The 17,500-nt window shown below is 41.3% G+C and overlaps 1 protein-coding gene and 3 long non-coding RNA genes across 13 annotated transcripts in view; 3 read left to right on the forward strand and 1 right to left on the reverse strand.

Annotated features, from left to right (window-relative positions):
- Positions 1-2,283, forward strand: part of LOC116690967 (uncharacterized) — a 26,225-nt gene extending 23,942 nt beyond the window's left edge. Inside the window, exon 3 of the long non-coding RNA XR_004332401.1 lies at positions 2,188-2,283. This is a non-coding gene — a long non-coding RNA (uncharacterized LOC116690967). The remainder of the gene's footprint in view (positions 1-2,187) is intronic.
- An 850-nt stretch (positions 2,284-3,133) lies between these two features.
- LOC116690963 (uncharacterized) lies at positions 3,134-9,252 on the forward strand. Its single transcript, XR_004332397.1, has 2 exons — positions 3,134-3,970; positions 8,675-9,252. It is a non-coding gene; the product is annotated as an uncharacterized LOC116690963 (long non-coding RNA).
- trak1a (trafficking protein, kinesin binding 1a) overlaps positions 4,727-17,500 on the reverse strand; it is a 48,566-nt gene continuing 35,792 nt past the window's right edge. For 6 of the 10 annotated variants that reach the window (XM_032518178.1, XM_032518180.1, XM_032518176.1 and 3 more), the window contains 10 exons: positions 16,919-16,997; positions 15,848-15,978; positions 15,614-15,688; positions 14,908-15,045; positions 14,732-14,808; positions 14,384-14,623; positions 13,741-14,069; positions 10,983-11,465; positions 8,627-8,729; positions 4,727-6,172 (listed from right to left, as the gene is read on the reverse strand). In XM_032518178.1, the coding sequence (XP_032374069.1) occupies positions 5,113-6,172; positions 8,627-8,729; positions 10,983-11,465; positions 13,741-14,069; positions 14,384-14,623; positions 14,732-14,808; positions 14,908-15,045; positions 15,614-15,688; positions 15,848-15,978; positions 16,919-16,997 (2,715 nt within the window). In that variant the 3' untranslated portion in view covers positions 4,727-5,112. Of the gene's footprint in view, positions 6,173-7,565; positions 7,702-8,626; positions 8,730-10,982; positions 11,466-13,233; positions 14,070-14,383; positions 14,624-14,731; positions 14,809-14,907; positions 15,046-15,613; positions 15,689-15,847; positions 15,979-16,918; positions 16,998-17,500 lie in introns of those variants that run through there. The other 4 variants (XM_032518183.1, XM_032518181.1, XR_004332393.1 and 1 more) reach the window with 3 other exon arrangements.
- On the forward strand, positions 14,340-15,895 carry LOC116690965 (uncharacterized). The gene is made up of 3 exons (XR_004332399.1): positions 14,340-14,503; positions 14,705-14,831; positions 15,822-15,895. It is a non-coding gene; the product is annotated as an uncharacterized LOC116690965 (long non-coding RNA).

Here is a 17,500-nt window from a genome sequence, read left to right on the forward strand (position 1 = left end):
ACACACACACACACACACACACACTGTCAGACTAAGGGAAAAGATAATTAATAAAACACATTTCAGTGTGGATTAAATTTGTAAATGTATAGAGGAATAAAAATGAAACCCAGTGCACACAGCTCAATGCACATATCATAATGTACATGAGAGCAGGAGAAAACAAATTACCTTTATTCATAGAAATGATGCAACAGTTTTTCCGGCATGTACATTATTCCCCGCTGCTGCTTCGGAACTTTATACAATTTCAGTAGGTTGCATTTACACCTCTCTACAGATACAGACCTCCATTTAGCAGCTTTAGCAACTCAAATTCAGCCAGCGCACACCCCAGTGGGGTCCCAGCAGGCCGGGGGTGGACAAATGCTGGCAGCATGTGGGTTAAGCCCTCTTTTTGGTTAGGGTGTGAAGGATCATTGCTCTGCAGCCCATCTTGAGGACATGACCACACATCCGGTCGTTAAAGTGGACCTTCTTTCCGAGGTGCTGTGATTTACTCCGTGCCTAAGGCTCCTGGGTCATTATGGCTTTGAAGCCCAGTGGAGATCCAGACTAACTTTACGTGAGGACACACCATGTCTGTAAGAGGAAAATACTATGATCGGTTTTAAGTGCAGTTCATCGAGCATATGTACGTCTAACTTGAAGGAGAAGTTAACCTAGTCGTGCTTAAGCTTTGTTTTGTTTATACTGTGTGATCCAGTAACAGTGATCTAAAGACCAGTGTTGGGGAGTAACTAGTTACATGTAAGGTGACCAAGACATCCTGCTTGTCTTTACTTTTCTGTCCTGACTGACTCAACTCTGCACAATGTTTCCTTGGGGAGCACGCACACACGCACACACTCACGCACGCGCCTGCTAGTCCTCCACTAAGCTTCAGAACTCATTTCATAACCATCCAGTGCTGCCTACAACTTATCATTTGGGAATTACAGTTTATAAAGAAAGGGGACATAAACACTATTCTTTGAATACATACTTTAAATATTAAGTCAGATGGTCTGGTTTCCATCTGGTTTGCCAAAACAGATTATTAACAAATTATAGCCATGTTCCTAGTGGTTTTTAACCTACGAATCAATAAGTTGCCTTTGCGTGTGTAACATTAATTTATAATTGAAGAGAATAGTGGCAGTGTGTAGTGCACTCAGTGTGGTGTCTGAGCATCTTCACTGAGATACCCTGGAGAAGCCTGTAGGAAAGATCTGCTGAGCTTCATGATGACACACGGGGAGCATGGATATGCTAGATCAACATTGGGTGCATTTCATAATCTCCAGTTTCTGTTTGCTTTCTTTTCCATGCTTAGAGTTGGCTGTGGTTTGTGTTTACGCCAACTGTCAGTCCTGTTCTCTGAGACACACTGCCTCCCTGTGGAATACAGCTGTAACTGCAAGGGAGCCACACAACTTACTCAATGCACTGTAGTTTTTTTGTGCTAGTCACAAGAACCAGTAACCCCATCAATATACAGGATGTTCATGAATTGGGACCTTTCAATAAACATAACGGCAAGAGTAAACAAACCATTTGGCGTGTCAGGTTAGCTTATTTGTGTCCAAAGGAGTTGCAGAGGCAAAGGAGAGCAAAGGAAGCGTTGGGTTTGATAGTGGCTTGGAGGTACTGTATGTAGGGACTGCATTCTCAAATGCAATCTCTACCTGGGAGCTAGTGTTGTGAAGGGAGAAGAAGAATGGCGAAGTTAAATGTTAAACATGAGACAAGTCTGGACAAGCTGCTGAGGTCTGGTGGCAGACACAGGGACTTTTAGTCGTCCAGACAGGAGTAAAATATTATTCAATATTTATCGCCTTGTGTTGATTTTATGCATTTGTCATATTGTGGCATATATCAGAAAATCGTTCTTGTTAATGTGACATTGATTTCAGCCATATCACTGAGCTGCATTGCGTTAAGTGCTTTATAGGTACAGTACTTACGGTAATGGCCGTTCAGAGTTGACGACTTGGTCCTAGACTTCTACAGCAAAGAGAATAAGATCAGCAGTCCTGAACCAGAAGTATAAAATCTGATCTTTCACATCCTGTCAAAGTTAAGTCGGACTCTGTGCAACGTAGATCACTTAGGACGGATTTTAAAACCTGGCGATAACTGCATTATTTTATTCTAAATGAGACAAACCAGTCAGTCTTCATGAATTCATTTTTATTGACGATACAGTCTGCAGTCCCTGAACAGAAAGGTTTATACGGAAAATAAAACAACTTAAGTCCCTGTATTGTGTTCTACTGTTACGGTTTATCTTTAAAAAATAAAGTTAGCATAACTGTGTTGCATACATATACAATGTAATAATTTCCCTTCTGAGGTCAACAGAAAACTGAAGATAAATCAACATAATGTACACACGTATATGGCCCTACAGCAGGATTACTGTTTGTAATAACTTACATTCAGATGATTCAGTTAACAGCAACCACACACACCAACTTGTAGTTGCTTCAGTCTTAGCACTTGGTAATACTGTAAATCCCCCACCCCTCCCCCCCACTGTTATAAAGCAATGGACAGCATCAATGGTTGTAAGCTTGTAGCTAGCAACCGTACCCATTGTTTTAAATGGAAATAGTTCGATGAAGCCATGTTACTAGCTAACCTAAACTGTCCAATGAAAATGATTTAAAACATGGGTCTCAAACTCGCGGCCCGGGGGCCAATTGCGGCCCGCGGGATGATATTTTGTGGCCCCCTACTTGACATCAAAGTTAAGTGTTGTGCGGCCCGGCGGTTCTGAAACTTTGTCATGGCTTGTCACCTATGGGCTACCGTAGTTCGTGACAGCGGCGTAACCGGTGTCAAGCTAGCTAAGTACTCGTTGCGGCAAATGCCTGAGGTTTGACAGTGTGATGTCTGTTGTTGTGAAATTCACCAACCATATCAGATCAGGGGCTTAAAGCACCGGCGTTCCGCGCCCTGTTTGGAGGAAATAGTTGTTGTTTTTTGGAACTGATGCGGCCCCAGCCAAAACCAGACTTACTACTTTCAGCGGCCCCCAAGTAAGTTGAGTTTGAGACCCCTGATTTAAAATGTCAGTGCGACCGTTAAAAATATAAATACAATCTGCAGAAGTTGTAAACCTACAATGGAGCTTCCGGTATGCGTGCTTCTAATAATTTAATAAATATATTTAACGATTATTAATCTGCCACTCAATAACATTGCGAGTTTAACCCCTTAATCATTAAGGATTTCAACGGATCACTGCCAGCATCACAGCCAGCCATTTTGTCCTTTCATTCACTTGGTCCAGTCCCAATGTCCAACTTCAGCATGATCTTAATGGGTCAGATTTTAAATCTGGGTTAGTAAAACTTAGTGTTGCTCTCTTTTCAAATATAGCTTAGTAGGGCTGGGCGATAGGGAGAAGATCAGATATCACGATATTCTTGACCAATTACCTCTATCGATATTGTGACAATATTCTAGGTTTGACAGTTGGTGCTTTCAAAAAATATCTTCACACTTAGATTTTAGATAATCATCAGTAATGTGGAAATAATGTCTAAGTGGGGTACAGGCTAATAATAGAACAGTATGGTAAGTTCAGAAAAGCACATCACTACACTGTAATGCAGCGTTTAAAACCAGGAAAACACACTTGTCATATTACAATATCCTAAATCTAAGACGATATCCAGTCTCATATCGCTATATCAATATAATAGATAAATTGGCCAGCCCTATAGCTTAGTAAGATGTATGGAAAGTGTAGGAGATGTCTGGGTGTTCCCCATGGTGGACACTGGAACTGGGTCAGTAATACCAAAAATTTCCCTTTAGCAACAAAGTGTGATACAAGTTCAGTCTCTTGCTCTTTAGAACCAACATTTGGATAATTCAAGTTACTCCTTTTACAGTTACATTCAGAAAAAAAATGTTTTATAATGCTTAATATTGCTATTTTTTTCACCCACACGCTTGTTTGATTTTGACAAAATAAATTGTATGTATACAGGTTTACACAGGAAATATGGAAAGAAAGTGAATCTGACTTAGCAAGTTTTGTGTTTTTCTGCAGGTCTGCCTCTTGTTTTCTGCAGTCCCAGTGTTAACAAGTGTTTGTATAGCTGGAACCTGTTCTTCATTACCGTTAATGTGCTACATGTCCCTGTGGATTCTAAATGAGCCCAAACACATAAGGAGACAAAAACAATGAGCCAAAAATAGACACAAATGAGCATGTGTGCGGCCCCTCAGTAGGTTCTGGTGCATTATTCTGCACAATTATTCTCATTTACACTCTCTCTACTGCATTCAAATAATAAAGTAATCAAATAATACAAAGCTACTGTATACTTTTAGGCACATAACAGTGAGTCACATCAAGATCACACATTAAAGGCCCAATCTGGAGTATTTTTGAAAGATTAAAAAAAACAGTATATAGAGGTGGGGGAGGGGAGGGAGAGTTGCTATTAGAAAATAATCTCTTGTGCCAATGCCATTATATGTGAGAATAAAACTCCAGTGTAATTAATGGCCTGAATATAAGCTGACAATGTTTTTCAATTTGATTCATTTTCTTACATTGAATTCATTTAAAGGGTTTAGTTAAAGGCTAGTTCCATTCAGGAGTAGCTGCCCGCTTTACTACAGATGTAGTTTTACAATGGGAGAGAGTTTTTGTTCTGAAGTCTAAGAAAAAAAAAAATGATATTCAGTCCAGTACTGTACTTTAGCAATTCATGTTGTCTTTTGTTTTTTTTCTAAAGTGCACTCATACAGGATGAGAAGGGACATGAGACCAAAGAGAGGCTCTGCAGTACTTCCACCAGATTGAGCCTTTAACATTATATGACACAGTATATTGCATATACAATATACAATAACAATGGACACAGAGGAAGGCAACATTCTCCATCATTAGTATGGTCTGACAGTATATGGATATAACACAGTGTAACAGTGTCAGACTTAGTCCACCATTTAATTTATTTTACTGACTGTTGAAATCCAGAGTCTGGACTAGTTGAGTCTGTAGGTGGACTGCACTGCTCATCACTCTAGCTGTTTGGTCTGGGCATACTCCATAGCTGACGGATGTCTATATAGTCTTGGAGGATTTTTGGTTTTGAATATCTCCTATTATGTCCCAGTTTCATCGTCACTGTGTTGGTCCGTGCACGTTAAATACCACAGTCCGTCACTTGGCCTGGTGCGTCTCGGTTTTATCGTCTGTGGTGGGACCATTTCTAGTTCATGGAGTGTCTGTGGTATGGCCAGTGTGTGATTTCTTTGCGTTTTGTCCATTTCCTGTGTGTGCACTGTGTGCTGGGTATGTGGGGTTTGCATCATGTGTGGTATGACTATCTCTGCGCTGGGGGGGCCTCCTGGGTCTTTCATAGCCATACTGGCCCCTACCATGGCAGGATAGCTTCGATTCCTCCTTAGCCCTGCATTCAAACCTGGAAGCCCCCCACCCAGTGCACTGTTCCCAACTCCAGTAGAGCCAAAGGGGGCTAACAGAGTACTCCCAGATGGAACAGAACCAGCATGATGGGAGAGGGTGCGGAAACGTTTTAGTTTGTCCACAAGTCGCAGGTTCAGCTTCTCGGTTTGGCTGTCATCATCTGTTTGCCCCACACGCTCCCTCTCCGCCTCCCCCAGCACTTCCCTCAGAATGGTACGAGCCGGCTTTGAGGCAAGGAAGGTGTCATAAAATGGCGGGTCATCAGTGGAAGGGCTGAACTGAAACGCAGGGCGGGTGGTGGTAGAAAAGGCAGAATTAGAAAGAGGGTAGTTGGGTGGGGTGGAAGGCTGGAAGAGGAGGCTGTCTGGGCGTTTCTCCACTCGTCTGGGGTCAGTCTCCTCTGGTGTGTCGGTGCTTCTTCGCGCTCGGGTTCTTCCCACGGGTGTTGAAGCTCCGCTGGCGTCGAACCCTCGGTCCCAGCTGCGGGGGTCATACACTGAGGCAGAAATCCCATGCTCCAGCAGAAGGCGCACCAGGCCGAGGGAGGTGCTGGTGGTCTTAGTGGAGTCTCTAAGGTTGGTGGAGGACTCGGCTAGTGAAAGGGAGAGGGAGAGACGACGTGGGGTGCAGCAGGGGGTGTAGGAAGGTGTATGCGGGGCAGAGAAGGGTATAGGAGAGGAGATGGGGGTAGGGGTGCCGATGCAAGCACTGCTCTGACAAGAACCAAGAGCTGAGCTGGAGATGGGAGAGTAAGAGGAAGAGAGGGAGGAAAGAGCAGAGGAACAGAGGCCATGGATGTGCATGGAGCATGAGAAACAGGATGGGAAATGAGACAGATGAGTGGACATTAGTTATCAAGTCTTAGTACTTGGTTTTTAGTGACAATTAACACTCATTGAGAATGTTATGGAATGAATTAAAACGTAACCATGCAGGAATTAAAATTGTTTTCCTATTTGGGAAACTGAGATGTGGAGATCAGTTTTAGACCTCATCTAAATCTGCATAAAATCACTGAGTTGTTTGTCACAGGCAGTCCCATCGACGGTGACAAAATAACATTTTAAATAAATGATAGTCAGTCAGGAACATCAAAGCTTACTGACACATTTTATATGTCGCCTATAACCACACATCAAGTCTATTAGTAAAGCTGCACAGTTCAAAGAAACTAAGCACAAAAATCTCGGACTCAGGTGCGATCACATGACCTACATCTGGGCAAAGTGGTCATGTACTAGGATGATGTCATTACCCCTCTCCTGATTCAATGGTTCTGGGTCTAGTGTTCAGACATCTGCTGTTATCTGTCTCAGAGGATGGTTAGGTTTCTAGTCCTGGGTCCTTGCCTTTTATCCTCTTTGGGTATACCAGTAAGTTCTTAAAGGTTCTATAGATGAGATCTTTAACATGTTCCGACAGCTGAAGACCGGTCACGCAGCTACGATGTTCCGTGCATTGTCATGGAAACATGCAGCCACTTTCCTAGAACCGCTTGAACACCACGTGACCAGTAAATGTCCACAGTGTATTTCTGTTACTGACACCGAATCCACCTGTGAGTGTCTGCCTGGCATACTGTGTGTAGGACAGCTGATTTAACCCGCCAGTCAACAACGTTGTGGGCACCGACCAGCAGAGAGCCACAAACATAGCAGAAAAATCAAATGGTTCTGAAAGTCATATGGAACCTTAAGGGTTGAATGGCTTGTTTTAGATGCTGAATCCCTTACATCAGAAAAGCTAGACAGGGATTAGAATCTCCATGTATGTCCCCAAATTCTTGTCAACTGACTGAAGGACCAGATTAAAGTCACGTGATGACACTTGAGCCAGTTGCATTTTCTGAATGAAGTTGCTAGATGTGGTTAAAAGATCTGAAAAGGTAGGAATTGGATTATTTCATATACTGTTTTCAAAGGACAAGAATGAGCATCCATGCTCAAATCCTCACAAAGTTAGATTTAATCAGTGATTGGAGTCATAGCATTGTGTCAGAAGCTGGCTTGTTGGTTAGCAACATTTTGCCCGGGAACATGGCAAACTGGCCTATATGTAGGCTAGGCCCACAATGTGACTATCTGGGGAGTTAGGACAAATAGCTTTGGTTATTCTGCTTTACACACACCCACAGTCTTTAGGAATGCACTCCCATGCATTGCCTCACCCATGTGCACCCCAGTGGGTGCACTCAATGGGTCTGCTCTACTCCGGCCATGACAACCATATGATACACTTCCACTTCCTCATCACCATCACATGACCTGCCAAGGCCAATCAGACAGCAGGGACACAGAGAGAAGTCAGCCAGGTGCTGAGGCATCAAAGTAGCCCTGCCTCAAAATCTATTGGAGGGGAACAAGAGGGGGATTTGCTCCTTGGCCGAGAAGCTGCCGTTTGATTTGCATTGCAAAATAAAGATTTCATCAGTCATGAACTGCTACTACAGTAGGTAGTCATTCATTTCCTGTTTACAGTGGCAGCTGCACTCTCTCCTTTATATGCAATTTGGTAAAAAACTTAAATGTAAAAATGAAATCCAAGTAGAGAAATGACTCCATCTGTCATCATGTTTTTAAACTAGTGTAACTACAGTCAATTTTACTAAGGACTAAACAATAGAGCCTGACCGATAAAGGATTTTTAAGGCCGATATGCCGATATATCGACTGTTGTATATTTTTAAAAGATCCAGAAACACGTTACAAAACATACACATTTCCCTAACATTAGATATTTGTAGTTATTTATGAGTTTTCACTCAAATAATGTTTATTGTCACAACAAAACCGAGGAACATTAAAATATATTAAAGCTCTGATAAATAAAACATAAAAATACAAACTTAACATAGGAAACTTAAAGTCCTTTTGAACAAAAACAAAATAATCAGTGTTGCCAACAGGGACGTTGTAGAGCGCCCTCTGGTGGACAAACTATTCAACGGCAACACTCATAACTTCATTTATCAGAATTATTTATTTGTCATTATAAATGACTCTGATGAATGAATATTAAAAAAAAAGAAAAGAAATTTGGCCATTATTAATGCCGATACCGATAGATTGGGAAATGCGTAATATCGGCCGATATATCGGTCAGGCTCTACTAAACAATATTGCAGAGATTTTAAAACTGAATACAGTTCAACAGTATTAAAAGTAGTCTAGTAGTATTGAAGATGTTTACCTTGGTGACACAGATGTCAGCTGATCAGAGGGGTGGAGAATCCTGCAGGTGGTGAAGGTGTATGTAGAGTTAGTATGGGACATACACTTCCCTGGGTAATTAACTAGAGGAGAGGAAAAGGGAGGGAAGGAGAAAAAACAGAGAAAAATGCTGTTATGACTAAGACAAAGGGTACCAAGCAACACTGGAAAACCACTGCACGCCAAGTAGAGAAAAAAAACCCCATGGTTACAGTATGAGCCCCGAGCAAAAGCACCAGCATACATTAGCTTCTGAATTCATAAGACATTGAATTGGTGATGGGGTGTGCACTGTGGGCACCCAGAGTTAGGCAACTTTGCCAACAGCATTCTTTTGATATTGTGTTGCTGCCAATGACTCCTGTATTCATTCCTCCTGTTCATACTGGTCATTACAGGCGGACATTTCATACTAAAAAGACTAGAACCTTGGAAGATATCCACTTGAGTTGGCAAACTCAGATGGCTGAAGCTTTACATTAATGTCGGGGGAACTTTGCAATGTTTGTTTTCATGGAACAAGGGGATCACTTGCATTAATAGCACATGAGGAAAGGATCTTGTAACGACCAGTGTGAACAGGACTCAGGGATGATCACAGCAAGTCAAAACTGTCAGTGTACATATGTACTTTTGACTATTGACAGACTTTTAAAAACAACCACATCTTTTAAATAGTAAAAGTTTAGCAAAAGAAAAAAGTTAATGAATGTATGAAATCTATTCACTAGTGAAGAAAGTGAGGTATAATACACATTGTATGGGCTATTACACCATCTGGCATGATGTCCTATATAGTATGTATTATACTGAGTGAATAGACTGAATGATGATTCATAAGAAAGAACATACAGGAAATAACAGACTAGCACTAAAGGAAAAGCCCACCACAGTAAGATGAAACTGAGTAATGATTAGCAGCAAAAACACTGAAATGTAAAAGTTTTTCTAAGAATTTGGGCCTGTGTAGTAAATTCAGGTTTAAACTGTGTGTGTGTGTGTGTGTGTGTGTGTGTGTGTGTGTGTGTGTGTGTGTGTGTGTGTGTGTGTGTGTGTGTGTGTGTGTGTGTGTGTGTGTGTGTGTGTGTGTGTGTGTGATTCCTGCACTAATTCAGATTGCTGGCAATCTTTTGTTAACTTTTCTGTTAAGGCTACTATTTGTGTCATCGTTGATACAGTGTCATTTTGATAAACCCTGTTCGGATTGGTAGAGTGGTTTGAAAACTCTTTTTTTTTTTTTTTTTAAATAAATTGCAGGTGAAGCAAAAATAATTGTTCAGTAATATTAAATGCATCCCCTTGTGGTCATAGATAATAATGGTACATACTTAGTATAGCTAATCCAGGGCTAGTGAGTTCAGTTAGTTCAGCCAGCAGCTGAAAAACAGGGGCGCTTATAGAAGTCAGGACTTAGCTATGGAATAGTCACACATTTCTATCATATTTTCTGTGACATTTTTACTTCAACCATCAAATTGTATTTTGATGTGGGTGTCTCTTATTTAATTTTCGGTGATTGATTTTGTTTAATTTTAGCTTATGTCTTATTTTGTCTTAACATCTTGAGACCATCACTTTAACATTTTAACCTTGGATTTTTTTTATTTTGTATCCATAAATAAGTCGTATCATGTATATACAAACGTGACCCTACACCTAAACTATAAGTCAACTAATATTAACCAGCCGTGGGAGTTGTGTTCATGTGACTTGGACAGCTGCACTAATAACAGCTGATATACGCGTACTTGCCCACATACTGGACTCAAGCCTTGATATTTCTGCACGCACGTGTTTGCGTGGTACGTTGTGTTTTAGTATTGACTGCTAGAAGAAATTAAATACTATGAGTGCCAAATTATTAAATCAAATTTCTGTTAATTACATGAAAAACTGTGTGCAGGTGCTGCAGGTCCAATCAAGAGAAATTATTAAAATCGTAAGACACTCTAAAATCTTCTTTAAGAGGATAGGTTGGTGGAAAATAGAAAAATAAATGTGATTGGTTGAAATACAGTGAAGTGTGGCAGTGAAAGAAAGTGTGAACTGAGAAGGAAGACTATGAAGATGGAAACTGAAGTAAATGAACAAAAAAAAAACATGTACTCTGTTTTGATGGGGTTCGATGGCTGCCGGTGGGATGAGTGTGCAGGTGTGTGCACGTGAGCGTGCAGGAAGGGACGTCACATTGGGTTTTGAGATGTCCAGTGAATGATTTCCCCAATTCCCTCACCCTACAACCCTTCCTCTTCACCCCCCTCCCCTTTATCCCCATGCTCCAGGGTTACATGGGTGGGTGGGTGCAGTGCAGTGACCTCAGCTAAGTGCTCCCTCACCAGACAAACGGTCCATTGTAGCGGGCTGTAAGGCCTGGAGCTCCTTGAGGTCCACGTGCCCGTTCATCTCGGAAGAAGAGGGGAGAGGAGGTGAAGAAGAAGGGGAGGGGCAGGAGAAGGAAAGAGGCATGTTTGCAACATGTCCATCTTTGACTTGAATCGCTTCTCTTGCCCTGCATACGTCTCCTAGTAATTTATCCGATTGGCTTTGATCATCAACGTCTCCATTGTTGATGCAGCAGACAAAAGGAGAAGAGGTAGAGCAAGGCCGGTCCATGGGAACAGAGCTCTCTTCTGATAAGCCAGTGAATGAGTCACATGAAACCTCGTCCTCCTCTGGTTGGTCCAGGTGCCAGCCGTCTTCCTGTTCCTGCTCATGTGCTAAAGTGCGGAAGCCCTTTGTGACCACGCCAGGCCGATGATCCAGCAGAGCTCCCATGTGGGGTTGAGCTAGCTGCTGCCATGCATGCAGAGTAGCAGAGCCTGGAAAAAAAAGTCAGAAAAACTCATGTTATCTAAATGTGTCTTAAGATGCTCTCTGCCACAAATACAGCTCATTGATATTATGTTGCCCTCACGGAGGCAGTGTTGGTGATAAACACTTAAGGAATTTCAAATGTTAAACCAAAGGATTTTTCATGTTTCAGCCCTGAAAAAAACTTAACGCTACAAACTACAGGATATTAGGGTTCACATTTCTACATTGTTATCTTAGGTCAAATTATATCTACAAATTGGTATGTTGGTATTGGTATACAATAGGCCAGTGAAAAAATTAAGTGACTGCCTTCTGCAATGTTCAACTTCTGGTTACTAAGCAACTATAAGTGGTTGTGGAGGGGGTTGCCTTGCTTAAGGGGGCTCTCACAAAAAGGAAGGGAGGCACATTGCAACACTGACAGGTCTGCTTGACTGAACTTAATACTGCTATCCAACCAAACATACTATAAACTTCATAGGATCATGTAAAGTAACCTGTAGGCATATTGAAACCTGTTCAGTAAATCTCTTTTCTATGTTTAAATGTGTAAAAAAAAATATATATATACACAGGCAGATACTGTATATAAACACTTGCAAGCAGACACACACTGTCATATTTACATGTAGTCACAGACAGGCAAAGGCATAGTGTATACACATACTGTGGCAACATTAAATGCCATCGTAGGCAATGTCTTTGTATTAATTAAGCATCCTGAACCTAGTAAATTGGTCTCATTTCAAGTCCAATGAATGGTGGTTTTTTGTCATGATACATGCAGGTCCTTTGAGAGATGTCAGTACACACGCTCACAAGACGAATACAAAAGAGAGAGAAATGGGAAGGTAAGAAAATTAGGAATATTTTATTTAACAAATGAAAGAAGTTGAACAGAAAAAGAAGTAAAGTGCAGACAAGACAAAACAAAAATGAAGAAAAGGCGAACATAAGAGGAGTGACATGGATGGACAGTAGACACAGTAGTGTAGTAGCGCAATCTGTGGATTGGTTTCTCTACATTAAAAGGCTCACACAGTAAGTATGTACGTCAAAATTCTGATAAGTTTCTTTGTTAGTTAACTTGTGGACTGTTGACCTGGTTTATTTATGGTATGACTATGAAGGCAGAACACTGTCATGCAAATAATCTGAGGTCACAAAAAATTAGAAAAACAAATCTGAGAGATACTAGATTAAAGACATCTTGACAAACCATTAGACTTGGAATTAAACATATTTTGTCTTTCACTCCTACTATGCACCAAGTAGTGTTATCGAGTTTGAACACTAGATGGTGCCACAAAACAGGAAATATCTTTGTGGCAGCAGTTATTTTTCTTTTCAATTTTGTCTTTCTTTAGTGGACATCATTTTTAAAGTGATAAATGAGTTAAAGGCTACAAATTGCACATGTACAATTTTAACAAAATATCCTCAAGTTTAAGGCTGTTTTGCTTTTTTGGCCAGCCCAACAATGTCATGTGCCAGCAAATATATATCAACAAATTAACTCTAGACACTCATTAACTTAACTACACTAGTTAGTTAACTACACTATGGCAATACATAGTCATAGGATGTGATGTATATAAATATCCTATTAAAAAAAACAAGGCATGAGAAAAATGTGTTGAATCAATACGTAAAGTGCCATTTAACATACTGACTCATTGCAAATGCTATATATTAGATAGACAGATAGATAGATCTCTCCGTCTCAAACAAATCTGCTTTTAAAAAGATGTACAGCACATTTCTCTACAGAAAATATCAATAGTTGACAGACTGAATGTTTCAAACCATCAGCACGCTGTCAAATATTCTATATTTCAAACCAGCAGCGTGGCTGTGTATGTCTGAAGTAAAACGAGTGCTGGAGATTTAAACTGCCTTCCTGTTGCTCCACCACCTCCAGCAGGCCTGTGACTAAAGCCAGCGGAGCTCTGGGTGGAGGCTGGGAGCTCGGCCCGCTGCTCAGCTCCAACACACTGGAGCTCCTCTGCAGGATCTTAGGATCCTGTGAGACACTCAGAAACATTTTGGACTGACTGTGGTGATGTAAAATCAGATAATGATTCTGCTGTTGGCTCTGGGATTGGGTCGGACTCGTCGGAGTGTGTGGAAATCTACTATTTGAATTGTGTGCCGGGCTCTGGTTTGGATTCTGTTGACCGTTCTGAAAACTTTTGTCATTGTGCAAAGCCTTCTGATTTTGACTCTCTTTTACATTATGTGGAGGATTAGAGGACTTGTGTCTCTGAGAGGAGTAATCACCTTCTAGTGGCTTTACAATTTGCAGCTTATCTGGCAGGTACGATCTGGCTGTGAATGAGTAGCCCGACCAGGCGCTTCCTAAGGAGGGATGCGAGCACAGCGACAACAGGCTCTCGGTCGGTGTCGTCAGGCCTCCACTGCTTCCTTCACCTCCCCTTTCTTCCTCTTTGGCCAGGTAAGCCTGCTTTCTCGCCCTCTCATCCTCGAAGAAGCGTTTTTCTGAGAGGTAGTTGTCTCGGCGGAGAGACAGACGTCGCAGGGCTGCCTCCAGGTCCCTGCTGCCCGGCGTCCCTGGGGTTCCGGGGGTCCTCTTGTTAGAGTCCTCTGACCTGGACAGGGGCACATTGTTGACATTGTTTGGTTTCAGAATTTTTTTTAAAAGCACTTATGTCTCTGATTTGTTATTTTGTAAAGCAGGAACTAATGACTGAAACCTAAAACTTAAGCTAGACTTACTAGGCACCAAGCAGATAAACAGAAATCCTAATCAATAGAAAACGCCAACAAACACCAAGGTTACCAATTAACACAGAAAGAAAAAGAAAAAATTGATAGTTGAGTGGAATGTCCTTAGTTACTGGACACAAAGAGGAAGAAACCAACACAAATCCAAAATGGATGTTACAGAGGCGACCTGCCGTACCCATCATCTGGACCCTCCAGGATACTGCTAGTCCGATTGTCCAGGATGATCCCACTTCCCGTCTCGCTGCCATATATGGAGTTGCAGCGTGGCGTGCCCACCCTGCTGGAGAGCCCTGAGGTGAGGCATGATGTCTGATTGGAGCCTGGGATGTTGAGGGGGGAGGGGGCTAGCGATGAACGCTGCTGACGCATCAGGTTCAGGTTTTTCACTGTCTGGAACACTCGCTTTGGGTGTAGTCTGGAGAAACATAATCACACATATATATATATATTTAATTAAGAGCTCTAGTATATCAACCCTTTATGTTTTCATTTTAAGGTGAGCCAGGTTCTTAATTGGATATACCTCTGCTCTTCTACATCTGGATCATCCATCTGAAGTTCCTTCCTCATGGTGCCCTCTATTTCTGCTGCCAGAGAGTCCTAGAGAAGAAGGCAAAAAAAAGGTAAGAGGATTTTGTAGCAACTGAAACCACGGAGATGCTGTGATTCCGACAGACCCGTAAACGAATAGACGCTCACCATTGGGAACAGACCCAGAGAATGGAAACGCCTCGGTGTGCTGAGTGGTAGAGTTTTATTCCTCAGGTTCTTCAGCTCCTCCTGAGCCTCGTGCAGCATCTCCATGCACTCTGCGTACTTATCTTGTAACTCTCGCAGCTGGAGGAAAGTAAAAGGATCAAGAGACATGAGATCGGAAGGAATTTAGAAATAAGAAACTGTTATGCAAACGAACAGTGCTACAACATGCATGTGTACCTCTGTTGTCATTAAGGATTTATTTAATAGCACCTGGTTGTGCAGGTTATTTTTGTCTTTCTGTTAGTGGAACACAAAAATCCATAAATAGATCCTCATTACATTTGGTTCTCAGGCAGGCTTTGAGTTAATTAGGTACTGGTGAAGATCCAGATGTTATTGATTTTTATCCATAACTATATACATCTAATGACTTTTAGGTTTTCTATTACAAATCCAAAGTTTTTTTTAAAAGGTTAAGAAATCCTTTGAAACTGACATGTAGGTTAAGTTAAGCTTTGTCTTGAAGACGTTCTAATTTACACATTTGAACATACAACAATACTGCAATTGTTATATGAAGGTCTGAAATGTGCTTTTAAGGATTGTGTTGTATCAGACATATCACACAAGGTGCTATAAGTACTCGGCAGACTATCGTGTTATGTTGTCAGTGTAGGTAGTCAGCAGGTTTTATGGTTTGCCTTACTTCCGCAGTGAGTTGTCGCTGGGCGTCTTTGGCTGCCCCTAAGTGCTGAGTCAGCTCCTCGTTCTCCACGGCATACTACAAACACCACAGACGAAAAGACGGTATATAAAAACATCCAGCGCATTCAGTCTCATTGCCTTTTAGACAGACATTAATAAGACTAAATAGAAATAACCAATGTAACATATTCTTAACATACTAAAATTAGATTTAACATAAGTTTAAGGTTCATACCATCTTGGCCTTCTTCTGGAGGTCTACAATCTGGGAGAGGAGGTGTGTGATCTCCTCCTGCTGTCTGGAGGCGTCTTCAGTCCTCCTAGCCAGCTCTTCAGCCAGAGAGGAAATCTGCACGTTGGCATCACCTGGAAACATCAACAGGTGTTCATCAAAAGTGAGAATCTGAAAATAAAAATGGGCTCTCTACTGCCTCACTGGACCGTAGCTATGTTTTTTTATTAAATTTCATGAGGATTGACTCAAAGGAAATACATTTAGTCTCATCGGCTTTTATCTTGATCAATATACAGATTATGCGATAAACGCTGATGGAAACGTCATTTGCCAGATAAATAATGAAGTGTGATTAAGTTTTAGGTCATTTTATGGTTGCAACCCGCCACAAAACAAAGAAGTGTTCATTTCTGCCTAGTATTTCCGCTCTGTTTACACACATGGTGGGTGTCAACAAAGACAGATGGAAGTGGACAGACGAGGAGACGAGAGACTTTTTGAATTTAATTTACAAGCAAACTATAACTGCTATTTTAGATTGCAAAAATCTATGAAATGCCATAATTTATCAGGAGCTCGCAAAGGAAATGGGCTACAAAGATTACAAGCAGTGGAACGTCTTCCGGAGTAAATGGAAGGCGCTCAGAAACAGAAAAGAAATAAAAGAGTTGTCTCGCAGTCGCACATAAGCACTAATACAACTTGTGCAATATTGATCATGTGTTGGTAGATGGCGCGATCCATTTTGTTACGAAAAACTTTGTTCTCAAATGTTAGCTTGAATGTTGTGCGATTTAGTGCGAAAATGAAAAGAAACCTTTAAAATGTCTAAAATCAATTCGATATACCAATTTGATCGCAAAACAGCATGTGACGTCATTATGCACTGGTTTTTATTTGCTTTAAATCCATTAGATGGAAACACACTTTCACCGACTTTATTCACATTAGTTATTTTTAACCGAACTTCAGATAGTTTGATTGACAAGTGGATGGAAACTTAGCTAGTGAGAATGTTGCTAACAAATATAACATTGAGCATAATATGACTTCAGTAAGTCCACCACTCACGTAGTTCTTTGACGCAGTCATTGACAAGTTGCAGCTCTTTCTCCTCATAGGAAATAGTTTCTGTTTCCAAATGACTGGCCTGAAAAACACAAAACAGACATAACTAATTAATACTATGCACTGCAGACATTATTAATCACCCCAATACATAACTTCTCCTGAAAGACATCCAGGAAGGCACTAATAGACTGCAAGTCATTTTAAGGAACACAAACGGTATTGCTAGCAACAAACAAAATGAAACAAACTTCCGGACAAATTTTACAGATTTGATTTTGATGATTAGGATTCTTCGCTGCCTGGATTGTCTTATTTTTTGGTCAGTTGTGACGTTCATGGGCGGTTACCAACATCTCTCTCTCATCTCTCTCTCTCTCTCTCTCTTCTCTCTCTCTCTCTCTCTCTCTCTCTCTCTCTCTCTCTCTCTCTCTCTCTCTCTCTCTCTCTCTCTCCTCTCTCTCTCTCTCTCTCTCTCTTCTCTCTCTCTCTCTCCTCTCTCCTAACGGTAGGGATACTCATTATGGCCTGAGCACCAACAGCGGCGAAGGCCCTATTGAAACTGAAGGAATTATTTACGTATTT

The sequence above is a fragment of the Etheostoma spectabile genome, chromosome 6 (genome assembly GCF_008692095.1).
Source record: "Etheostoma spectabile isolate EspeVRDwgs_2016 chromosome 6, UIUC_Espe_1.0, whole genome shotgun sequence".
Lineage (NCBI taxonomy): Eukaryota > Metazoa > Chordata > Actinopteri > Perciformes > Percidae > Etheostoma > Etheostoma spectabile.